The sequence below is a fragment of the Rhamphochromis sp. 'chilingali' genome (genome assembly GCF_963969265.1).
Source record: "Rhamphochromis sp. 'chilingali' genome assembly, chromosome: 21".
NCBI classification, from domain to species: Eukaryota; Metazoa; Chordata; class Actinopteri; order Cichliformes; family Cichlidae; genus Rhamphochromis; species Rhamphochromis sp. 'chilingali'.
The window spans coordinates 17,853,059-17,875,372 of record NC_137949.1 but is presented as its reverse complement, the minus strand read 5'-3'; the positions used below and the strand labels follow the sequence as shown (position 1 = coordinate 17,875,372).

The 22,314-nt window shown below is 40.0% G+C and overlaps 1 protein-coding gene across 1 annotated transcript; it reads right to left on the bottom strand.

The window, feature by feature from the left end:
• Nucleotides 1-5,414: 5,414 nt before the first annotated feature.
• Nucleotides 5,415-21,838, bottom strand: LOC308390046 (potassium channel subfamily K member 5-like). The gene is made up of 5 exons (XM_080871724.1): nt 21,356-21,838; nt 9,997-10,108; nt 8,510-8,676; nt 8,209-8,377; nt 5,415-8,100 (listed from the first exon to the last, which is right to left on the bottom strand). The coding sequence occupies exons 1-5, from the start codon at nt 21,539-21,541 to the stop codon at nt 7,175-7,177; spliced, it is 1,560 nt and encodes a 519-aa protein (XP_080727850.1). The 5' UTR covers nt 21,542-21,838; the 3' UTR covers nt 5,415-7,174.
• Between the last annotated feature and the right edge of the window lie 476 nt (nt 21,839-22,314).

Here is a 22,314-nt window from a genome sequence, read left to right as displayed (position 1 = left end):
CAGGTCATTTGATGTGCTAAACAAGGATAAAGTTAAAGTTTTACTGTAATATAGATATAATTATTTGAGTATTAGCAGTTAAACTTTATCTCATCATTGCTACTTTGTGGCTATCCATGGAGGACCGATACAGGTTTGATTTTCCACCACGCCCTCTACACCTAGAGAAAGGTGTTTGTGTTTTTAAATTCTCTTATAGTCTTGATTTGTTCCACTGTTTCATGTAGAAAGTAATTTTATGACATTATATAGAGATATTAACTTCAAATTGATACACATGATTTCTTTTTTCCATGATGTGATCAGAATATCTAAAATACCCGCTGAATATTTGATCCTGTTTTGTGCGTCTTTGTTCTTTATGAGCTTATAAAAAGCTGCAGGAATGTAGATTCAAAGGTCAGACTCTTTTATGACAGGTGAACTCTGAACTTTACAAGTTGAGATTCTAGGTGACAAGTGCCAATGTGCAACCCTTTTGCTTTATATTACTTCTAATTATAACATAAACTTTATAAACTTTGGACCATAAACCTTAGGGTATTTAGTGTGGCTCAGATTCAAGTTTCCAGATAGAGCCAGCACACTTGATGGAGGCATGTTCTATCTAAAGTGCAAACAAACCTCTCACCCTGATCTAATCTGACTCCAAAAATCCCCTAACCATATAAAATCTTCATGGCTGACATTGTGATAAAATGTGTGAAGCGTAAGCACCATGAAACCAAAGACACGAGACCCTCTGATCCTCCTTCACCTGTCCTTTTTCTAACCCGGTCACTTTTTGTTACTCCCCCCTCACCGCCTAGACCCCTCAGGGGAACGTAACAGTTATCGCCCCATGAACATGACGGCACACACAGCCACCAAACAAGCTGCTCCCTTTTGAGCCGAGTGCCAGACAACACTGACTCTTTGAGTCCGATCACAAAGACCAACTGAGACTTGTCTCAGACCAAATGCCAAGTATCCCGAAGGCATCTTGCACATTGCAGTTACTCTTATGATGAAGAGAAAAGCCTTGAATACACTCTTTGCACACATTTGTACTGTGATGTTCAACACGTGCTGCCTCTCCACAACTGCCTGGTATTCCTGGCTCTAATAATAAAACCATGAAATAATTGCTCACGTACATGCAGTACGATTGAGGCTCTTTTAGCTGCACATTCAGATGGTAAATAGACAGTATTTCAGACTATATTTTTTTCAGACTTGCAGACAAAGTGCTGTTTTTCTGATCGTAGCTTTTAAAAACCTTCCAATTCAATTTTGTTTTTGTAGCAATAATTCATAAGAGTTGCTTTCAGGTAAGAGGATCAGATCAGTCAATCAATCCACTTTGAACAGCAGTTGGTGACAGTGGGATGAAGAACTCCCATTTAAGAGAAAGAGATCTCCAGCAGAGGCAGACTTGTGAAGGGCCAGCCATCTATAACAACTGATTGGAGGGTGAGGGCAAAGAAAAGAGAACAAATGGATCATTGAATAAATGACATTAATTGATTTTCTTAATGAATATGTCTAAACACAGGAGGAGTGATGATGTTTCTCCATTTCACAGCTTTATTTGCAAGTGTTAAACGATGCCTATTTTAGAATGGAATCACAACTGGAGGATAGCCGGGTAACAAACTGTAGGTAAAAATGAGGCCTTTCATATGATAGAACCTGTTTTAACCAGCAGCCCATCTCATATGGTGATGTGACCCTTGAAATGCACTTTTTGAATCTTCCTTCAGTGCATATCAGAAACTGGATCGAACATCCAGAGCACCAAAGCTTGTTTCTGTTACTCCATCTCACAGCCATTATACATCATTGCTGTTTAATGTTTATGTTATAGCCCATTATTTTGATGCTTCGATTTATGGTGACGATTGGAGTGAGTGTAAGACTTTTTTTCTCCCTGATTTTTAAAGCGATTGAAATCTTTTTTTTCTGTCCTGACCTTTTTCATATGGATAAATCATGTACTTATTAACTTATAAAGGACTAGATCTCTAGAAGTGGTAAACTTTTACCTACTCTTGTTTGGGTATAGTAGCTATATAATATGTAAAAGTTTAGATTTGAGATATTTAATAGTTTGTTACATATGGCACAGGGAGTGTAAGCATTTACGCAGATGGTACTTATATTCCCCTTTGTTTTAATTTGACTTTGAATTTGTTTTCTTGATATGAAAGTATCCACAGAATAAACCAAGATAAAACAAGAATCTAAGGCTCAAAAATACTCAAAGTTTGAATGAAAAAGTGGAACATTTCAAGCCACCCCCGTATACTTCTGTGAGTTAGATATGCAAGAGTTATTGCATAGAAAATGTGCTTATTTAGAGGTGGCAACATTTGTTTTAAGACTTTGTTGATTTTAATTGAACTGACCACTTAAGAAATTGATTCAAAAAACTCAGACTGAGTCGTTTTGACGAAGTTGCAGAGTGATGATTTAAGTTTTGCTTCAACCGCACTGTAATAGGAGACGTTTGTGTTTCTGCCACGCTCAGCACGTTTTCATGCTGAGCTCTCCTTTTAGTTCGGTTCAGTGAGAATCATCAGTGCCCAGCATCGGCTCATATTCAAAGTGTGAGCACTTTCGGATCTTTAAATTGTGTTTCGGCTCCGCTACCCAAACGACAGATACGGGAAATCTGTCACAGCTCATGCAGTAACTCTACAGTGTAGCAGATATGTATGAATAATAATCTGTTCTCACGTTAATAGTTTATCTAAGTGTTTGAACGATGAGTATTATTTCAGTGATTTCATTAACTATGTAATTACACTTGGTGCCACTTGCAACATTTTCTCCCATCAAGTGAGAAAGACAGGTGTTACGACCCCTCCCTTGTCTGTGAAGTATAGGGGGCACACTGCATGGCTGGCCACAAAACAGGAGAAACAAACTACGTCCCACAAATTTGCCACCTTAATCTTCAATAACAACTGAAGCTAGACAGGACTAACGCAACACTTCCCAGCACTTAATGGTTAAAAGAGAGGGCGAAGCACTTGTTGCTAGAGCTATATGTACTTTTCCACAAATGATCTTGATGCTGCTCTGCTGTGGCAAACGGGTGTGGTAACCTGGAACAGAGAGGGAGGGAGGGAGAGCAGCTCTCTTCTAAGAAGAGGCTAAAAGGTCAGTGGACATAACAACAGTTAAGAAACTCATTATTCTCACTTCTGAGTAAAACCCCCTGTTATAACCTCTGAGATGGTGGATTTGAACCCATGACCTTGTTAATATGATGCAACAGTTCTAACCACTGCTCCACTATTGCTCAGTGTCAGTGTGCTGTTTTATTAATTTCCCCCAACTACATGATGTTCATCTTACACCATTTTCACACACCTTCAAACGGAGACGCAACAAAAGAAAAAGAAAAAAAGTTTTAAATAGAGATTAAAAATATCAGCCGCTGTCCGTTTTAAGCCTTTTCTACAACTTTTTGGAGGCGCTCTGAGCAGATTTCTTGTAAGTGGAAGACGATCATAGTTTCTGTGGGCGACTGTGCCAACAAAAACTGGTTGTCAAGCAAACATTAACCTTATGTTCTTTTAGCAGATCAGATGTCAGCAGCCTGGCTCCACCCTTATGAATAAACTGAGTGTCATTATCATAGCTGCTTTTATTGCTTTTAGCTGCTGTGTCTGTGTTTACTTGTTGTCTGCCAGCATGACCATGACCCTGTACAGACTGAATTAGTGTTTCCAAAAAAAGGGGGGAAATAACACAATTACAGTATGTTTAATACTGTAAATGTAACTTGAAGTGTTACGTTCTTATAATAAAGGACAGACTGTAGAAGATGAAATGAAAGTATCATTAAACCTTTGAAGGATACTTAAGATGCATTCCAATATGGATTCAGTTTAAAAGGAAGTCATTCTGCTCATTTCCAGAGTAGCTTTGCAAGATTCACAACTCAAAGTAAATTATCAATTTAGTATTATTTATCTCATAATTTTATTGAATCCTTAGTTTAGTATTTTAAGCCAACTTTCTTCTGATCGACTGGCTCTCACTATCATAAGATAGAACAGAAAATGGTTGGAACTAGTGAGTGTCCTTGACTCACTCCATAAATTAGGTGTTGAGAAGGAAAAACAAATTATGCCCACTTTAATGGATAGTCTATGTGTGCTACACAACTTCTGGGGCTGCATAGCAAAGATGGTGTTAAAAACATGTTTGCAATCCATTTTTTTGCTCCTAGCATAGATAAATAACAGAAGAAGAAGAAAGCTATAATGGGTGCACAATGCCAAAAGCTGGACTTTTCCCTCTAACGGCCACTTGAGGCTGGCTCCAAAAGTGAGTCAATGCCCAGACTTGCGTGTTTAAATGTCCAAATTTTGCAGCATGCAACACCAAATGCTTTAGATCTCTGACCAGTTTATATTTAGGCTTGAGCTACAACTGGTATGAAATTGTTACAAAATGGGAAATGGCAGATTACACGGTCACTCATCATTGAAATGATGCCATCCCTGGAATTTATTGTCTGCAAACATGGAAGCATTCAATTCATTGAGGATTCACCATCCAGTTTAATTTTGTCATTCATGGAAGTGGGAATACTGTGGAACTCATCTGGCAATTAGCATGGCTTGCTGAAGTATAAAAGAACATTAATCCAAAATTTCAACTTCTCTCATAAATACATAGGGGTAATTATTTTTTTTTTTTAAGTAACTTGCCCTCTGAAGTACATTTAGTCGAGCAAGTGTTACCAAGAACAAAGCACTTTTATTTTTAGCTATACAACCATAACCTGCATGTTATGGTTGCCAAAATTTTACAACAGCACAGTTTTTAAAACACCGTTCGTCTATTGTGGCATGACTCAAGAGCTGAGACATGAAGACGTGAGGAAACCATCTGAGATCATTTCATGATATGAGCAGGAAACCCCCCCCCCCAAAAAAAAAAAAAACAAACACACACAGTGGGGTGACCAGGATAGATTTGTGGTCATTTTTGGGCAGCATACACAAAAAATACAGGACTATTTAATCCCCTAAACCACCCATGACTACAACATTTGGAATGCAGCTAGTGATGGAAAGGATATTTGGTGTATCCAACTGTTTTTCCTTATTTGTGAAAATAGGGTTTACAAATGTAGCATAATTTGAACTGTGTATTACTACCTGCGCAGAGGAAATGCCCTTCAAAACAAAGGGCAGTGCAAAGTTACATTCAAAAACTTAAAATATCTGCACCAAAATGCCCCCCCCTCCCTCTTTCAGTTATATGATGCATGGCCACAGCCAACCATGAACTAAGAGCTACCTCATACCTCCACCACTGGAAAAGACATCAATGCATTACCAGTCCAATAAATGGAGGGGGGAAAAAAACAAAAAAAAAAACAAAAAACAAACAAACCTCAAGATTTCATTCAGTGTTTATTTTTAACGAAATATACAGTTTTGTTCAGAACTCATATACAAAATTTACACAAAAACATGAATAACTTAATCATAACAAAAAGAAACTTACAGACGAGTATAATGGAGTTTTATTACACCATGGAGCAACATTAGGAAGGAAACAATGAACAATGGCCCTAAATCTACCTAACTTGTTCTTAAGTAATCATTTTTTGCTAGAAATTCAGTCCACACACACACACACACACACACACACACACACACACACACACACACACACACACACACACACACACACGCTGCACTAACACATCTCAGAAAATGTGAAAAGAAAGAAAAATAAAAAGTGGCTCTGATGAAACACAAGAGAGGAAGCAGAACTTATTTCCTCATCTTCTTTCACCCAGTGTGAAAGAACTTTTCAGTGAGTCACATTCAACAGATGTTACAGTGATGTTCATCTACTGCTTCACAGTGGATTTAAAGCCATTTCAGGTGATGGCGGTCACCTGCAAGGCAGTTTTCATGTTTACATGAGGAAAACAAAACAAAACGTTTTAATGTGTATTTTATGAGTTTTTAATGAACTTTACTAAATTTAGTTGGCTTTAGATTTAAAGTAGCCCTTTGTGGCACTGGATCTCTGCCATTTTACCATTCGGAGTAATACTGTTTCAAGTTTGTGTGCCAGTTCACGTGCAAAAAAGGCAGAAATAATTAAGGCTGAGACGCATCAGACATCAACAACTGACAGGCCTGTGCAGGCACGGCTGAAACATGCGTCAAAGAGGATCGATCTGCTCCGAGTTAACCTTGGCTCCCTTTCACAAGCGGCACTTCAATCATTAACGGCAGTGCGAGCCCCCCGAAGGCAAACATGAGTAGCAAGGCCGCGTCCCAAGCCCGAGCCATGTTTGAGGCTACTGACGGGCCTTCAGCCAATATTTACATGGCAAATAAAAATCGTGTAAGAGTGGTAAGGAGGAATGTTTTTACTGTTAAAGGCTTGTTCCAGTCAGGCAGCGCCATCCCAAGTCAAAATACCAACTTTAGGAAGCAAATGCCTAAGGAGGCATCGAACAGATGTGCACAAAACCACAACACCGCCCCACAACTTCACAAGTTTGGAGTCTGTTCACAAAGACGTTTGTTCTAGGACGCATGTGTAGCAGAGTACAGTCATATCTGTTTCTTACAGTCAAAATAAATTGAAATCTCAGACACAGCAATAAGATTTGGCCCTTCATTTTTTTTAAGACATGCTTGGCTCAGATTATATAAAGAACAATGTGCACTGGGATGAACTTTGGTCTATCCTCACTTGGTGGAATTGTGCAACGGGAAACATAAACCCACGTAGCCACTGAATAAAAGCTACCCTTTCCTTCATTTGAATAAATATATTAAAAACCAAAACAAAACACCAATATGGTGATTATAAATACATGAAAATACAGGAAATCAGAAGAAATCCCATGTGAAAGTAGAAAAAAACAAAACAAAGAAATACTTGCTTCTTTGGACATGACAAAATGTTGCTTATAGTTTTTCCAAACCGTATAAAACAAAGAAACAGATCAGTCGTTAAATACTCCTGGGGTTATGTGTCACGTACTTTGCAGTTCAGATTCAGCAAGACAAAGAACACGTGCTCAAGAGTTTGATTTTAAATTTGATCTTGACTTCTCATGATCAGACCCCTTCAAAGTGCAATGCAACTTTCCTCTCAAACACTTCACATTACAATGCTTCACGTGTGTTGCCTTCACGTGTCAGGAGTCTGTGTTTTCCTCCTTTGCATATTCCTCTACCAGTTTCTCGTACGAGTGGCTGTGTTCTGAACCGTCACTCGTGAAGACAGATCCTTCGGACTCGGAGCTTTGCTCCTCCTTGGAGTTCGTCTCAATGTTTTCGTCGCACGTGGTGATGGAGAGTTTTGCTTTAGAATCGTCGTCGTCGTCCTCGAGCTCCTCAGAGTTATTGCTGAGGAAGTTCTCCTCGTCGATAAAGGTGATGTTGGCATTTTGGAACATTAGAGAATGGTACTCCTTGGAGTCCCACGCCCTGTGACCGACTGATACACATTCTCTCTCTCCTCCATTCTCCAGATTCACATCCTTGTCAAGCTGGTTCTCAAACATTTGATCATGGTTTAGTTCTAGGTCACCCTCCACCTGATCTTCCTTTAGCAGTAAACCATTGTCTGAGCCCAGGAGGTAGTTCTTAGACTTAGAAAATGCAACAGTGACGCAGTCACTAAAGCTATAGCGCCTCTTTTGACGTGGCGAGCGGTCCAGGCTGAGGATGGTATGGCCGTTAAACATAGGAGCATCGGTGCAACTCTTCGAGCGACCGATCTCTTTAGAGTTACAGACCGTTTTGCTGCCATCTTTTTTGTTGCCAATCTGTTTAATCAGGTCATTGTAGCCTTCCTTCTTCTTGGACAAGAAGCTGAAAATGTTGACATCATTCAGAGTGGGAGGCGAAGTAGGGGAAACTTTGTTAGACTCTTTGTAGTGGCGGAGCTCTTCGAGAGATAGCTTGCGCAGCTTGCGGCGTTTCTTCAGGGCTTTGTGGGCTTCAATCACCATCCGAACTTTCCAGTTAAAGAACAAAGAAAGCCAGGCCAAGCCTAGATAAATCCAAACCTCCACAAAGTAACGATACAGAGGTGGATATTGTTTGTTTGGATCCACACCTGCATGGACAAAGAACAGTGTGAGTGATTTGCATTGAAGTTCAAGGTCATCAAGAGGCACCTTTTACTATACTAACTTAACTGTCTAAATTTTAGAAGCCAGCTTACCTGCCACCATGTCTCCAAATCCAATTGTGGTCAAGGTAACAAATGAGAAGTACAAGCCATCAATGTAACTCCAACCCTCCTGAGACATGAAGACTAAAGGCGGGAGGACTAAATGGATCAGGACACCCCAAAGAAGAAAGATAGCCGTGCAGGTAAACTGAGATTTCCTCTGGAGGGAAGAAAAAAAAAAGTTACTTCAGCTGAACAACAGATTAAAGTACTTTTCAAAGAAATTAAAGAAGGGAGTGAGGGGGAAAAAAAAAAAAAAAAAAAAAAAAAAAAAAAAGGAGTATCAGCATACCAGTGATAGGCCTTTTTTGGTTAAAAATAGGCCCAGGTGCTTGGCTCTACCGCCAAAAAACTTCCCCAGTTCACTGATCCAGGTAAGACACAAAGGCACACCAAACAGGCCATAGAAGATGCAAAACACACGTCCTGCTGATGTTTTCGGAGAAATGTTCCCATAGCCTTAAGAGAGAGAGAGAGAGAGGGGGGGGTAAAAAACAAACAAACAAACAAAAAAAAACCCCCAAAACAACCTCCATTGTATTATACAAATAAGTGGCTCATGATCAAATCTGCAAAACTATGCGGACTGACTACCGTCAGAGTTACAACATCTGATACTCCTGTTGGCTAATTTGTAAATAATTTGTTTTTCTGATTTATCTTTGAATTTACTTTTATTATCATTCCTAACAGCATGCTTACATTTGGACAACCTATTGGTTCCTGACTACTGCCTGAAATGTCCTGCGTTGTATAATCAGAAAACAAGAGGCCATTTAATGCAACATGCAAAGATAATTTAAGAGGATTTGAGAGTCCTACATTAGAGGTAAGCAAGTTATAAAAGACTCCAAGACGCCACTTGAGCATCTCTTACAATTTGAAGATAAGCACACTGTTGAAACGTATAAAAATGCATGATGTAATGTTACTTTCAAGCAATAAACAATTTTACTGTTCACATCTGAATGGATTGTAAGTTGCTCTGTTGCCTTCAAGAGCTTTTGGACTAAATTCTGTGTAATGGAATCCAAAGGATGTGAAGCTTTTAGGTTTGTTCCCAAGTGTCTCTTCCACTTACAGCTTCAACAGTGAGCAACACTTCACTAATCACAAATGCGAACAAACATTCAGCTCCCGGGACAACACGAAGTCCTTAAAAGGACAACACTAAAAACATAGATTTTGCTAAAATGTTAGCTAGCATCTGCCCTACCAACTCAGCTGCCCATTTTCCAGTCACCAAAAGCTTGCTGGCTCACGATATCACCAGCAAAAGAAAAAGCATATCCGAGTGGAAACACTAGTTGACTAGTTTGCCAAATTACTTCAATATTTAACTCTACAGTACTGATTTTAGAAATCACGTAATGGCACAAAACAAAGAAAAGCAACTAAAACTGGCTTTTTACAGCAAACTGTTACCCATCAATCTGTTACTTGGCTACATAATCACAAAACCATCTGAGATCAGTAGCTTCACAATGTCCAAGTAAACTCTGCCGTCAATATGCTGATACTCGGCTCAGTCTCTAAGTGGTTGCATGACATACACTACAAACAGGACAGACTGTATATCTCATCGCTTTGACTGATACAAACGAGCACGATCTGGTGTCATTAATAACTGTCCTCTAAGTTTACACGGTGCTCCTTTAAGATTAAATTTGAGTGTAAATATAAAGACATTTAAAATATAAAAACCACCAAGAGCCCAGCTCTAAAGTGATCCTGCATCCGTTTTATAAATCCAGCTGTCAAACATCCAGAAGAACTTACCGATGGTGGTAATAACTGTAGCGGCAAAGATAACGGCATTTGGCCAGTTCCAGTTATTGAAAGTCTTATTGCCTGTTATTGTGACCCCTTGGCCTGCAGCATCTGACACCACCTGGGGACAATAAACATAGACTGTGCATGAGAAAAGGCTGGACTTTGTCTTAGAGAGAATTAAAGATAGAACAACAGATGGGTGCGATCAACTAGCATTTAGAAAACAGTCCACCGAGCTCAGTACAAGAACGCAGGAAGTGCATCCTGTGCAACCTGCGTTTCTTCTAGCACATCCTTCCTGTGATATGCTGACAGTATCTAGAGTACTACTGATGAGCTGAAACGTCACTCTGGCACCCTTGAGACTCATCTTTAACCTGAGGGCTTCTAAGTCTAAGCCTTTGCTTACTTTGGTAGAGAAACAGGAAGGCAAGCACTGCAAACCTAAACACCCATTTCATAATCGCATGATTATGCAGCATTAAAAAGATCAGGTAGTTTGAAAGCAGTTCTTTTGTTGGACTGTTTTTCCTTTTCCCAAGACCCAAAAACCCGGTTTAACCAAGTTATGTGTGGAATATGTCAGCCAACTCTTTCAATGACATTTTGAAATCCAGATGATGAGGCAAAAGGCGCTTAATCAATCATCCCCAACCATACGTGTCCATCCGCAACCACAACAAAAACTGAATTTTTCCTCCTGGGAATTAGCAAACACCCAACCATGTGTGCCGGGACAATGCACTACCCCACGCTCTCTCTCCCCGAGGGCTGAAAAGGGGGGAAATGTGCAGGCGTTGGCAAAATTCACATAAGCCCTCAAGTCCTGAAAGATGCTTGGTTCTCTAATAATAACAGGCCTGTTACAGTTCTCCTCTGTAATTACCAGAACAAGGGGAGGCCAGTCTTTTGTCTTCTGAAACAACACAGTTGGACTGTTGGGCTTTAGGATGACAGCGGTGATGACCAAGTTTGTTTTCAATCCATGACTAGAAATTAAAGAGGAAAAACCTCAGTCGTTTGCTGTTCGCTTACGCACTTTTGCCAATCCTCCCAGCAACCCAGCACATCTAATGACTGCTTACATTTATATGCATGAGGTAAACTACTTATTGGCCATGTTGAGGCTTAAATTTTGCTTGCATAAAACTGATTACAGGAACTGCAACTGCATGTACCAGATGATCAGAGCAAGCATCTAACTTAGAGAATAATCTACCTGCATAAAAGAAAGAAAATGTAGTATTGTATCTAGGGATGGGTACCGGTGTCCGGTGCCATGATGGCACCGGTTCTGACATAAACGGTAGTAACCAGACCGAAAAGCAGCGCACATTTCGGTGCTTTATTTCGGTGCTTTTTTTTCCTGAGCTGTGATACACTTCTAGCCAATCATTTTACGTTTCCCAGGATAGTAGGCGGGGCCAGGTACGTACGTTCAGTTAGAGCAGAGCTACAGATTAAAAATGTCCAAGGCGAAGCGGTCAAAAGTCTGGTTGTACTTCACAGCAAAAGATGCAAACTCAGCAGCCTGCAACAAGTGCTTTAAGCTGATACTGTGATACTGTCAAAGGAGGTAACACCTCGAAACTGATGAAACACCTGGCGACGCATAGCGGTTTTTTTTTTAAAAGCCGAGAAATGCGCCGTATTTGATAGCTTGCTGCGAGACCTCACACTGTGCACGTTGGGTGGGTTGCCAGTTATCGGACCCGGAGCAACATCCCCCAAAAACCCGAAGAATAGAGTCCTGGCCCCTAGCCCTGCCAGTGTAGCAGAAATGATGAGGATGATGATGCAGCAGCAGCCGTTCTTCTCTGTGTGAGTAGCTAAATGTTGTTCGTGTGTAATTTACGTTGAGTAGGCTAACCACGTTATTACATTAATGCATGTAAGGTGAACTAGCAAACATCATCATAGCTACATGCGGCTGTCCTCTTGTTTGATGGCAGATACTCCCTTCACCCTGGACAAAAAGGCTAAAATGACCAAAGAAAAAGTGGGAAACAGCTGAACATGAGAGGTTTTTGGACAAAGTTTGTGTTTTTTTTTCCCATTGTTTAAGCACTGCTTCCAGCCAAGAGTGATACCATATATGCCCCATAGCTGCAGAAAAGGCTAACATTGTTATCTTTTTACAAAAACAAAACAAAACAGCTGAACATGGGAGGTTTTTGGACAAAGTTTGTGTTCTCCATTCTTTAAGCACCGGTTCGAGCACCGTTTAAGCACCGGCACAGTTTCAAAAGTACCGATTTGGCACCGGTATCGGATAAAACCTAAACGATACCCATCCCTAATTGTATCAGACTCCTCTTGGTTAGAGGTAGGAAAAAGAGTTTAGGATCTAAGAGGATTTTTAGAATATGTGTCACAGATAAACAGGCTAATTGGCTGGATATAAACAATGTTTGGTCAAGTCTACGGTCAGCCTTTTTTTGGGCACGTATAAAAATATGCTAATTCCATCATCCTTTTTATTTTGCTGACCTTGAGTGGAGAGCTGTACACCTACACTCGCGTGCGACTACAGTGCGATCCATTTTTCTTTCACTTTTGTCCACTTTTTCCCCCACAATCAAAGGATCCCTAAAAGTTTGAGGATTTTGAATTCTTGCATGCATTGCACATCCATGCTTGTGCAACATATCCCCAATCGCTGCACTGTCGGCAAAAAAAACTAGAAAGTTTTAACACATGTTAAAAAGCTATTACGCAAGCTGCCAGGGTGGAGAGATCTATGTACAGATCTCCTCTCTCGATGAACAAAACAGGTGGCACCGAAACCAGCAAGCTGAGGAACCTGAATAAGATGAAGGATGCTTTGCAGCCTCTAAATGAACAGATGGGAAAAACACATGGTATTAGCTAGCTTACCAGGCATGTGAATCATGTTAGAAAGTGTAACAGAGACTCCCACATAGGTGCTTTGTTCCACAGTACTACTCACTAATCTTTTCAAAGGCTGTGTCATAGAGTGTATTAAAAAAAATGCACCTATTCAGCTGATCAACAAAGGTCTCTTTAACCTTATAAATTCTAGATACAGATATAACGTGTCATCTTCTAGATGATGACGACGACTCTCCAAGAATCTAATATGCGCAAACACAGCTCTAATCTGAGCAATGCACTTTTTAGACCTGAAAAACCTGTCTGGTTTTTGTTCTTTGTCAGACTTTGATAGCTTGGGCTGCTTTAATGCAGAGTGATGGCATTTCTAATAACACAGCTAACTTTCTGGAAATCATGGTGGATATTTAATCTCAAGATGAAGCAATAAATAATAAGCGATTCGTTCATTACTCTGAAACTGATGTGAACTCTTCACCTCATTCTCGCATTATACAGAAGATCTGAGGATGTTCATAGTCTGTCTGGCAGATATACATGGCTCAAGTTTAGCACATATAAAGCTACTGATTCACCTGAATGGAATGAGCACAGCAAAGGCTGACGCATGGAAGCAAGTACCACATACCTCCGGTGTATGTCAGTCAAATAGAAAATGTGATGACATCTAAAATTAAAGCAGACTGAAAATGCAAGTCTTCAAATTTCTTGTGTTTCCACAACTAAACTTTCTCTCGAACAAGCTCTGCAGAGCTAAAAGTCCGTGAAAGGTTAAAAGGTCAGCCAGAGGCCACCTCAGGTCACTAATGAGCATGAGGAATGAGCAAAAAGCACAAAAGTGTGTTTGTGTCAAAACGGGACCAAACAAGCTCAGGAGGAAGCTGTTAAACTGGCTTCATCACATGTCTGCCACTGTCCAAATAGTAGCTAAACCACACAGATTAAACTCCCATGGGGCAGCTTATTTTGCAAATAAAGTGATCACAGAATGTAAAGTTTATTTATAAAACGTTTATCTCTAAATGCACAAATTAAAAAAAAAAAAAAAAAGAAAAAAAAAAGGGTAAAATAAAAAGAAATTTGGCAAATCTTGTTAAGCAAACTACATTTTCCCCAATTTGCACACAGAGCACATGACAAATTAAATGAGGGAAAATGAATAAAATGCTGCTTTCAATAAAATGAACCACACAAAGACTTCACTGCATTACTGGACTATAACATTAATGACAGCAAGATGCTTGTAACTTTAAGCAGGTTTAACATGCTTTAACGCCTCTCTATCATGATAAAGTTTTATGTGAGGAATTCTGAATGGCACACTTTTAGTTAGGTCGGAATCAAAGACTGCTTATTAATTAGAGAAAGAACAAACAAATTTAACTATTGTGGAGTTGGGCAATATCTTCAAATCTTCCAAATGGAGATCTGTGTGCGACCGCTCTCCCCACTGCCTCATTCACAAAATGAGAGAGAGAGGAAAATAAATAAAAAAAAAAATCCAAAAAAAAAAAAAAAAATCCACCCCTTGCCAGAACAGTTTTCACATAACAAACAAACAAACAAAAACCCATGGCCCAGAATCAGCCCATGGACCATCCTAATCCAGCCCCCTGAACACCCAAAAGAAGGAGTGAAACAACTCCACCTCAATAAAAGAAAAGAAAAAGAAATGCAGCTTTATGTTAATGCATCTTGAGCTGATGGATGTAATAAGTCTGTATTCAACTCCATTTCAACTGAAAGTAGCCCAGTTATATGCAAACAAGCGCTTTCTGTAATGAGCAACCACACCTTGACTTTAATGACAGAACTATTGAAAGCATTAGAGTGCATCGTTTTACGTCACAATATACAAATAACTAACATTACCATTTGTGTCTCTCACGTAAAGTTCCCGGACCAATTATCTGTTTCACCAAAATTAGAGAAGAGCATAATTCTGTGTCTCACGTTTTCAGTGTGGCATTTTTTTTGTTTGTAATTCAGAGCTACAATCTTGTCCACTGAAAAGACAGAGATGAAATCTTTAAATATTTCAAATTACACCACTGTGTCACAAAAAAAAAAAAAAAGTAAAAACAAACAACCCAGCCCAACACTAACACTCATCACACATACATCGCATGACAGAACACAGTTCACTCCTCTACTAAAAGCTCCTTTCATTTCTGTATAACTAACTGAAGGTTTACCACTCTGCTGCAGGACACAGATAACAAAAATAACAGTTAAGAAAAAAAAAAAAAAACCCTCCACAATGACAAACTGTTATCAGGACAGCGGCAGCTCAACATGCCACTCCAGCTCTTCTGTGTTTTTCCACTTTCAGTACAACAGAAGCAAACAGCAGTGTACAAAAGCCCTTTCTGAGCTGCAATTAATGAAGAAACTGAAGCTCTTCTGTCTCATTATGTATTTATTCCTGAGGAAGAGGCAGATAAGCTGCAAACAATGCATCTGAGTAACAGTACTGACATCTGACTGCATGTACGGTACTGCAACCAAAGATCCAAGCATGAGGAAAAACAACAACAACGTCTTCAAACTTTTTTAGGATAAATGAAGTAACAGTAAAGGAAAAAAAGGACTATCCATCTTTTTCATGGATTTAATGAATGTATAAAAAGGGGAATAAAATTGTAAGCCAGTAAAAGTGAAAAGATTTTTATATCCAAGATGGTGAAATCAAGATTTGTGAGTGGTTGCTTTGAATTAGGTTGTTACCATCACATGAAGCAGGCTTGCTTTACTGACACCACAGTGCGTTCTTTATTATCCAATTTATTGAGTTTATTAGTATTTAAGTAAATTAAACCAGGCTCACTGAAGGTTCAGAGGAAACAGGCCTTATCTGGAGAGAGGCTGCACTGACCTAAATGCTGAATCAGCATGTACAGACACTGTATAGTATGTGCCGTTATCTGGATAAACGCTACAGATTATTTAATCCTTGCTTCAGCAGGGTTTCCCCATGCTATTACTGCACAACACAACCCTCAAACCTTAATGTACAAATTTCTGTTGAACTACTCTGCTTGCCCACATTTTCTTTCAGATATCCTGGTGAAACGGCAGGTTTTCATATTAAACATGGCCAAAGTTTAAAAAAAAAAAAAAAAAAAAAAAAAAAAAAAATTTGGTCCCACTGGCACCTCTGTCCATGTACACAAACAAACAGATCCCATTTCCACGAGATGTTATGATGCTGTGCTTCATTAGAGAATGAATACTGTATTTGTTAGAGCACTAGATAATCACATGTTTTGATTTTGTTTTTGAATGAGTCCGGACTCCATATTTTTGGCCCTAATGTTAGTCAGCGCAAACAACTACCAACTTTATGTCACACTTGAAAATGTACAAATATTTAAGACTCAAGGCTCCTTTAGATCAGTGTCTACAACTAATCATGTGCTCACCCATGATGGAGAACAATCCTGGCTTTAATTGGGACTCAGCTCAGTTTAACCTCCTGGAGACTAATGTATGAGTTTTGAAGAGCACCTAAAGGGAGTCACCGACACCCTACAGAAACTTACAGGGCCGCACCCTGTGATTTCTTCACTTTCCAAAATGAGGAACCAAGTCTTGGTTATCACAAGTCCGTGACCGGTGGACAACATTTCCAGGCACATGACAAAATAAGCTGTCCCCAAAAACAGAGAGCCACTTCTCTTTTCTGCTTCTTTTGAATTTCTTGCCAAACGCGTGAAAGCAGGACTGGGCGATATATCGAGTTTTTAAATATATCTTTATATTTTTATTTGAGATATAACAATATAGTTTAAATCGATAGTCTATGTTACGTCATAATTATACTTGTGGAGACGCAAGTTTGCTTCTCTTTCGTCTACTTTTGTCTCTCCCACACACGGGGGCTGCAAGGCCTAAAATCCTTTCATTTTCTCAAAAATCGACAGCGAGCCTTATGTATGAATTCTGGTTGTGCTTACTGACCTCGAACCGATTTTATGTGGTGCTCAGCAATCTGTCAAAAAATGTTTTAGTACGACTTTGGTAAGCTGCGAAGTCGCACCACTTGATGGATTGTCGGAGCATTACGGCTATCGTAGTCAGGAGCCTCGCGGAGTGATACGTACTGTGCTTCAACGTAATATTACTGTATTGTGTGCATATACGGACCACAAATGGCACCTGTAAGAGACATGGTTGCAAAGAGGATTTCAAACTCAAGGCTGTCAGTCACACAGTAGAACTTGGGAACAGAGCAGCTGCGAAATCGGTCTTTGTTATTATGCTCAGCGTCTTTTAGTTTAGATTTAACTGCACAGTTCTGAGTTTTTTGTTATGCACAAAAACATTATTTTATTTATGGAGCATTATTATTTAATAAATGCTGATAATTTATTTCTGAGTAATTTTTTTCATGTACATCTACACTGTATGTTAATAAAAGTGCCTGTGTGAGATCTGGGACACAGCTTTGACTAAGAACTCTTTTTGTTCTTACTTTATGGCTTTAAAAAATAAATATCAAGACAACGTATATCGTCCTACGTGAAAGCGCTAAAAACGTCTTGTTCAGACTCAAATTTCTTTCTTTAAAAGTTCAAAAAAAAAAAAAAAAAAGACACACCCCCCCAAACTAAAAATACCAATTTTCTTAGCAAGAAAAAGAGAAAAAACAAACAAACAAAAAAACAAAAAAAACAAAAACTTTCCATCAGAGACTCAAAAATACTTAAATCTTAAAATATATGTTAGTGAATTTGCTAGTGTGGATGGCTGTGTGCCTGCCAGTTTCTTTTAAAACTCGGACTCATCCATGGAGAGACTGCACTTTAAAGCACCAACTACACATGCATTCTTCAAGTGGACTTCAAAGAGTGACCACTGGTCTGGTTATCTGCAGTTTTCCATGTTTACAACAGAGCATAATCCCACCTTAGACTGAAGGTTAACCTGGCAACGCAGCAGATAATCAGAGGATACAAGCACTACAATTTGTATGTTTGTCTGGAGCCAGTCATTTGAAACAAACAAAAATCCTGTAATTCACTTGCATTTTCAGGAAGTGGACACCTTTTTCCAAGATCATTTAAAGTCATTTTACTGCAGAATTCTAACCACACAGAGTTTGAGTGGAGTGTTTTTTTTTCCCCTTCTTTTTTTTTTGGGGGGGGGGGGGGGGGGGGATTGTGGGGAGTCAGATTTATAGCGTCAGTTTATTTTACTCATGCCAATGGGAGTAACAACTGAGCTGTACCTCTTACCAAACTATTTAGGGGCTTCTGAGTAATGAAAGACTTCTAAAAACATGACTTAACACCAAAGCCGTTCCAGTCTGGATGATTTCATCTCAAGATAAATTTTCTTCCAAGAGATGTCACATACCTTAAAAATGGCTGACTTCTTGATTTTTTTTCAGAAGGCTAAAAAGAAAAGGCCTAAAATTGTTACCTGTTGTGCTACATAGTACAGTTTGAAGTGATCGAGAAGCCATCTCAGTGTATATGATAGGCAGGATAATGATGACGTAACTGGTTAAAATCTGCAGACTGTACATAAAAGATGGATATAGCCACTGAGATGTAACCGACTGGTTTGAGAAGGCAGGTTTTGAAACATCGAGCTGAGGGTGACAAGTAAGGTGTGAACCTGCCTGGCAAACTAAAAGATATTCATATGGTAGCAAACTGTCAATCTCAAGTTAGCACTGTCATAAATCACATCCTCTTGACGATAATGTGATCTAAAATTAATATCACATCGTATTGCATAAGACTTCAAACTTGCAAGCCTGTAGATTCATTTAGCTAATTTTCTCAGACTTTTGTACAATATGATTTTTGTTTACACCCGTACGTTACCCCCTGGGTGGCCATTAAGAAGAATGCTGATTGACCACATTACGGCACTGGATTCATTTTGCAGACCAAGAATATGCATCACACTTTTTAAAAACTTTAACACTTATTTAATATTGTGTACACAGGCCTCAGGGCTACACATGGAAATTGTACATCTTTTCTCTTACTAGATTAGTGTATAGTGGTGATGAAGAATACAACAAAATGTGCTTCTATTTGTGCCATAATTGCTTAAAGATAAAAACCAAACCCGAGCAAATAAAACACCACTTGCTGCAAATGCAGCTCAGAACACTTTTTACCTGCATGTGTAAATTTCAGCTCCTCCTCCTCTTGTTTATTCTGGGCTGTAACAGAAAGCACGCTGCTTCCACTTCTCTTATAACAGCTACTGCTTTCAGGAAACTTCAGTCGTTTTTGTGGGAGAGATAATGTTCACCCCCCCCCCCGCTGAACTTTTAGCAGCCTCTCAAGAGCCAACTTTGATGGGCCATAAATCCAATCTGCAAACTGTGACCACTTCAAGGCTCCTGCAGTTAATAGTAAAACTCCTTGTTAATAAAACAGAACTTTTACAATAGTGTTACAGTCTCTCGTTAAGCTTGCTTACATTTGATTTAATCGTTAACGAGCTGGGCAGAGTTTCCAAAGTGGAAATCTAATAGAATCTGCTTCTTAAAAAAAATCTTGTTATTAAAATGACTGTAATGCTTTTGCAGCAGGTGTTTCAGCAAACAGCAACAGAGAAAACATAATACCACAAGAGGAGAACAACTGTCTGCGCAGCTGGGGGAACATGTCAATGTGACCCCCCACCCACACACACACACCATGTTGCCTAAGACTTCAGAGAGAAAACAGAAGCAGGAGTCATTTCTGCTGCAGCTGAGCAGCTACTAACACCAAATAAACTTCTCACTCTCAGCTGATTTATAGCAGCAGCTGCTGCTGAAAGGGAAACTGCCAAAATCTCTCAGCCATATTATTCTCAACTACATTCATATGCAGATTTGGCCGCTTCAGGGGTTTTGGCTGTTTGAGACTCTTTCAACTGCCCACAAAGAAGCAGAAGGAGGAGAGGGGGGGGAGAATCCCCCCAATACTGGAAGGGGGGGGGGGGGGGGGGTAGAAACAGGTTGAGACATGTTCCAAGTGCAAAATGTGAGAAACAGGACCCAGATACCATCTAAATTTTCACCTCTGGCAGATGGTGAGGCTTCTCTCCTTTCTCTGATGCGTCCCAGAAAACAATGAATGCCTGGCCCAAATATGGGAGTATTCTGTGGCCTTTATTGATGCTCCCAACTCTGAAATAATCTGAGAGATTATATCGGCCACTTGTTGGGTGTGTTGGCACTCAGGATGCGTCAGGCCCTTCCACCCCTTTCCTGCACTGAAACAGAGCTGAAAGTGCCACAAGTAGCCTGAATATGTCCCAAATATGACTGCTATGGATTGTGATAAAGCATGTAATGATGATAAAACATACTTTGAGCATTCATTTTCACACAGCACAAATTCATTCACAGTTTAGCTCATCTAAAGTGTCAAGATGACAAAAGGAGAAGCTTTGGTCTTCAAGATCCTTCTAGAAGAAGTGCGTTTCTGCAGGTGATCCTTTGGAAGGACTTCTAACGCTGGGAGCATTGCATGCCAAGAAAAGGTGTCAGTTGGTGGCTTCAGCTCACCATCAACCCCTGCCCAGCTGCCTTGCTGTTCTCATGAGGAGCACAAGTTCAGTCTTATAACCCATGCTGAGCCAGCATGGGTTATTCCCAGTTTTGGGGGGCCCAAATGCAATTAATGAAAAATCCATTTTAATCGATGAAGTTGGATCTTTGGCTGATTCAAGGAAGCTAGAAAACTGCAAATACGGGCCAAACAGTTTGTTTCAGCACTCTTCTTCTCCAGTGTAGGACTTCCCTCCAAGTTCAGATTCAACAAATGGAAACCAAAAGGTCATAAAGCTCTGACAGTCAAAGTAAATGAACAAACAGCATTGCGTGGGGCAAACAAACAAAAAAATTACATGATTGTTGACATATTGTGGTCATTCCATGCTGACGGGGGAAACCACAGAGGTCAGTGGCCCCGGTTTTTTGGTAAAGAAACTGCCACTGTGGCAAGAAAGTAAATGGAACAACAAGTACTGCAGATTTTAAGATCTGAGGTCACAGATTAGGACATCCACACCCACATAATCACTGCTTTAGATACACTGTCACGTTTACAAGTAATAAAATAATTATCCTAATCATTAGGCATGGACAACAGGACGCCAGCAAAGATAATAAGACGGTTTGATGATAATTATTACATGAGTTCTGGTCCTGTAAATTTTAAGATTGGGGGCATGTAAACAGTTAAAGCTAAGTTATCTCTCCTGCTAAGCTTTTTCCCTGCATCAATTTCTCGTGGAAATTTGTTGCTTTATGATTTATAAAGGACTAAAAATAGGCACCGTTTAGTAGTGAATTTATATATTAGTGAAACTGCGCGAGCCAGTCTGACAGCAGCTGGTTAATCAGGCCAGGAGGTTTGTGTCGTAAAAGCTTACAAACCAGCTGGGGCTCAATAAACACTCAAGTGTCCAGTGCCTTCCAGTAAAACTAAACAGGAAGTTATCTTCATGCAGCTGTGAAACACAGAATGAAACGTTTGAATGAAGATGTCCATACCTCCAATATTCTGTCCAAATCCCCCCCGGACAAGCACGGATATTTCTCCAATATTTTGTCCTTCTGGGCATTGTACTGCTTTACAGCCTGGTTCCAGTTGGGCTCCTCTAGCACCTGAAAAATGGCTGCCCCGATGGACAGGTAAAAAATGATGGCAGAGGTCAACAAGGGACCTTTATCTACCATACTTCTGCACAAAGGCTCGGAGAGCGCGCGGGACGGGGGAAAAAGACAGAGGGAGGGGGGCAGATAAGAGCAGGAACCGAAACTATGCAGAGCTCATACTCTGCAAGTTTACCAAAAGTTTCCCAGAAAGACCAGCTGACAGCATCGGGCTCCGGACAGGGAAAGCTTTAAAAAAGCGCTTCAAAAAGCTCGTTGAGCGTGCGCGCGCGTGGAGCTGCAGGAGTAGTAATGTGTCCACGTGCGCAACCAGTGGTAAACTGAGCGCTGAGAGCAGCAGACTGCAAATGAAGAACAACGGGACCGAGCACCGCCCACGAGTGAACCACTCTGAAATCCGCTTCCTTCTTTCCCTGTTTTCTTTTCCTACAGGTGCACTCCTGAACACCGTTTACACATCCAAACCTCTTTAAATCGCAGAAGCTTCAGTCAAAAAGAATGAAAATTTTTAAGAGATCACCAGAGCAGGGGCGTTTCCACGTTTTTTTTCGTCTTTTTTTGTAACAGGGTGGCCAAGAGCAAGGGAGGAAGGGGCCCCACAGGAAATTAGTGTGGAAAATTGGTGTAGAAAAAGTCTGGCTACGATTTTCAGGGTCGCCTGCAGGCCCAGGTCCTCACACAGATGGTTTTATTCAGTGTCAGGTTATTATGTATTTTATTTTATGTATTTAATGTCAATTTCATTGGCATTTCCTGTTTTCATTGTCCTACTTGTGGCAATGCCAATAGATACCTCATACATTGTATTGTGGTAAGCACCAAAACACCTAGAAGAT